The 4,136-nt window shown below is 38.7% G+C and overlaps 1 protein-coding gene across 1 annotated transcript; it reads right to left on the reverse strand.

The window, feature by feature from the left end:
• Window positions 1–709: 709 nt before the first annotated feature.
• LOC100031316 (olfactory receptor 5K1-like) lies at window positions 710–1,651 on the reverse strand. Its single transcript, XM_001380578.5, has one exon. The coding sequence runs from the start codon at window positions 1,649–1,651 to the stop codon at window positions 710–712; it is 942 nt and encodes a 313-aa protein (XP_001380615.2).
• Window positions 1,652–4,136: the final 2,485 nt, after the last annotated feature.

Here is a 4,136-nt window from a genome sequence, read left to right on the forward strand (position 1 = left end):
CGTCTGCCAAATAGCTATGCTTCTGAGGTCCCTTCCAGCTCTAACCTGTTCTATACTCCTATGATAATGGCAGAAGAGACACAGTCTGTGGAAATAAATTTCCAAAACCAATCACTCGAGAAAATGCCAAGAGCGTTCAGAAACAAATGTAACTACACAGGTGCCATTTCTAAGCAAATAACCAGGACTTGAGATCACTAAATATATCTGAGTTTATCAGGTTGTATTTATGAAGCTCTTATTTTTAAACAAAACCTTTTTTTCATTCATTACTAAGACAAGGGCCCCTTTCGGCAAGAGATAGTCTTATCTTCTTCAATTTCTAATCCTTTCAGTGTTACCTTGCTTCTTCGTCTTCTTTGTAGATGTCGACACATCTACAAATTGTTTCCGACCTATTAGATTTACCTTCTAATAACATTCAGGGCCTGGGGACTGTTTCAGTTTTGTCTCAATAGATCAAGAACTTAGCACAGAGCTCGGTATGCAGGAAATAATAAATGTTTCCTTGCTGCATTGATTTTAGCCTTAGAGTAAAATAAACACTCTTTAATGCATTTATTCCCTTACACACTGTCAGCTCAGTTCAACCTTAAGATTGTGTCATTTAAAAATCACTAATAAAATGTGGATTTGTTTTCTCTGTGTCATTTCTAAGGAAAACTTTTCTTGCACTTGAATCATTAAGTCACAGAGAATAAATTTTGCCTCAAATGTCCTGTGACACTTTTTTCTTCAGATTCTTTTTCAAGACATTGATTACTTCCTTGTTCCTCAGGCTATAAATGAAAGGATTTAAAAAGGGAATGACTATTGTATAAAAAATAGCGATCGGCATGTTCTTATCCCCTTCATCCACAGAGCCTGGCCGAATGTACATGAAGAGGAGAGAGCCATAGAATATTGAGACAGACACAAAATGGGAAGCACAGGTAGAAAAGGCTTTGCCTCGTCCCTCCTTGGATTTCATTGTGAAGATAGTGAAAAGGATGTAAAGATAGGAGACTAAGATAATGACTATGGTGAAGACGAGAATTGAGCCTGAAAAGATAAACATCATCAGTACATTAAGGTGAGGGTCAACACAGGAAAGTCTGAACAATGGCATGACATCACAAAAGAAGTGATTTATTCGATGGGACCTACAGAAAATTAATCTGAATACAAAGCCTACATGGACTGCAGAAGTCAGATTACCACCTATGTAGGACACTAGGAGCATCTGAAAGCAGAGCTTCTTTGACATCATGATGGGATAATGCAATGGGTTACAAATGGCCACATAGCGGTCATATGCCATGGCAGCCAGGAGAAAGCAGTCTGAAGTTTCAACCACACAAAGAAAATAAAACTGTGTCATGCATTCGTACATAGAAATCATCCTATCCTTAGAAAAGAGGTTCACTAACATGTTGGGAGTTACAGCACAGCCACAGCAAGCATCCATAAAAGCCAAGTTACCAAGAAAAAAATACATCGGTGTATGAAGTCGAGGTTCAACTGAAATCAATACCACCAGTCCAAGATTCCCCACCAGGGTTACCAAATAGATAATAAGGAATACTACAAATAAGGCAATCTTCATCTCTGGGTGATTTGTAAATCCAGTGAGGATAAAGTCAGTTGTCAACGTGTCATTTTCCTCAGCCATCTTGAGCTTTTCTGTTGAAAACAGGAATTGGGTCTATATAAGAATGTAACAACATACTCACTTCTTCCTTACTTCTTGGATCAGAATGGGGAGTAGGCACTTCTTCCTCCTCTTGTGCTCTTTTTACAAAATGCACAGTCAGGTCTAAGAGAGGATTATTTCCCCTGAAATGTCCATTTATAAGCCCCCAAAGTTTTGAATTCCAGTTAAAGTACCAGACTGGTTGGAAATGGGCATTTCTAAATACCACTGAGGAGAATAACCACCTCAGCACCCATACCAAAGTCTTACCATTGAGGAACGTCTGCCCTGGATGTCCACTCTCCTGACTGGCAAACTGTCTCTCTTAGAATACAGTTTCAGGAAAGTCCCAAGCATGCTTCACTTCATTTCTTTCTCTCTGTCCACTGACTCTAGAGCCTCCCTGATCATTTTCCCCTCTCCCCAATCCAGTTCTGGAATCAAGGACCATGAAAAAAAAAATCAACTCTGCCATTGTTTCTGGATGGGGTCTATCGATCAGTTCCTCTAGAGTTCAACCCAACCTCTCCATAACTTTCCAAACCTAAGTGCCCTTCTCTGGCTTTGTTCAGTCATCTCAGGCATGTTCAACTCTTCATGATCTCATTTGGGCATTCCTTGGGAAAGACACTGGAGTGATTGGCCATTTCCTTTTCCATCTCATTTTACAGATGAGGAACAAAGGCAAACAGGATTAGATGGCTTGACCATAGTCACAGAGCTGATAAGTGTCTGAGGCCAGATTCAAGGTCTAGGCATGGCACCCTATCCACTTCACCACCTAGCTTCCCACTCTCTGGCTACCATTCCCTTTTTATATGTTATCTCTCCCTATTAGAATATGTGTTCTTTAAGGTCAGAGACTATCTTTACTTATGTAATTGAATTGGTAGAGCTTAACACAGTGCTAGGTATATAGTAAGCCCTTAAAAAGGGCTTATAATTCATTTTTTAATTATGTTTTAATTTAAGTTTTGGGGACAGCTAAGTAGATCAGAGGATAGAGAGCCAGACTTAGAGATGGGAAGTTCTGGGTTCAAATGTGACCTCAGCCCCTTCCTAGCTATATAACCCTGGGAAAGTCATTTCAACTTGGTTACCGAGCCCTGAGAACTCTTCTGCCTGGGAGAGAAGGGAAGGTAGGTATTTTTGCTGAGAACGTTTTCACTGCATACAGTGGTATATACATATTAAAACAGCACCTTATCAAATGTTTTGAGCTCTGTAGCTTGGAAATGTCCCAAGAATTATGGGTTCAAGTTCTATCCAATTCTGAATTCTCTCACTGTAGCAATAGTACCTTCATAATACAGGTCTCGTAAGGTTATGAAAATGCCCAATGTCCTTAGCTCCATTTGTCCCATGAATTTTCCCAAATTATTCATAGACATTCTATTCAACCTAAATTACATCTTGCCATATCATATTAGATAAGTTTACATATCACTGTATAAGGAATCTCTTCCTTTAGCTTGTACTAAAAACTTGATCTTTCAGACCTGAAGGTATATCCTGCAGGTCTACTTTTATTGGTTCTGGTGAAAAGAATCTATGCTTGTATTCTTCCCGATATCCAAAATTTGCATTTATTTCTGTTACCTACCAGAGGCACTGTATTCTAGTGGATAAAGACCTCAAATCAGCTGGGTCAGCATTTAAATTGACTGCGTGACCTCAGGAAAGCTCTTACCTTTCAGAGACCCAAGCTCTCTAAATTGCAAAGCGAGGGTCAATGTACATTGGGAGACCCATTCAGCAGTGAAAACAGAGATTAAGTCCAAAAATGTTTACCGTTTCAGATGTCATTTTCATAGAGCCCAAATCCCTCTAACACACTGTCATGCTTTTCTATTTCTATCAACACTGTAATTATTCTCGAAGTCCAGGCCTGATCTGTTTTCGTTATGCCTTTCTTAGAGATCAGCTACCCAAGTTACCCAGTTTATAGTGAACAGAATGACCTTTCTGCTTGCTTTCCAGTGTCCTTCTTTATTATGTTTATTTAAACTTTTGGATTCAGTATGCATTAGACCATTATCTATCTTTAACTAACCATTAATAGAACCACGCATCTAACAAGCATGAATTGGATAACTTTTCATTGTCTGCATTGCCACACATTTATCCACTGTTAGTCTCATCTTCCCTTTTTGCTCACTTAGGTAGCAATGTAATATTTTCTCGCAGTTCATTCCTGGAATCAAACAGACACTGCTTTAAATTCTTAGTTTTCGTTCTCTTATATGTAAAAGGGAAAATAAAGAACAATCTTCAAATTACTATTAAAGTTTTTGAAAAGAAGAAACAACTGCAAACTTCACTACCATTGAAGATTAGGAAATGCCTGCTAAAGACACAAGACAGGAAGCTGTAAAGGGATTATTAATTTTTAATTGGTTTAAAAGGCAAAATTAGACTGTCTTTTTTTAGCATAATGGCTGCCTGAAAACCCATCACAGCCACC

The sequence above is a fragment of the Monodelphis domestica genome, chromosome 8 (genome assembly GCF_027887165.1).
Source record: "Monodelphis domestica isolate mMonDom1 chromosome 8, mMonDom1.pri, whole genome shotgun sequence".
In the NCBI taxonomy this organism is placed as follows: domain Eukaryota; kingdom Metazoa; phylum Chordata; class Mammalia; order Didelphimorphia; family Didelphidae; genus Monodelphis; species Monodelphis domestica.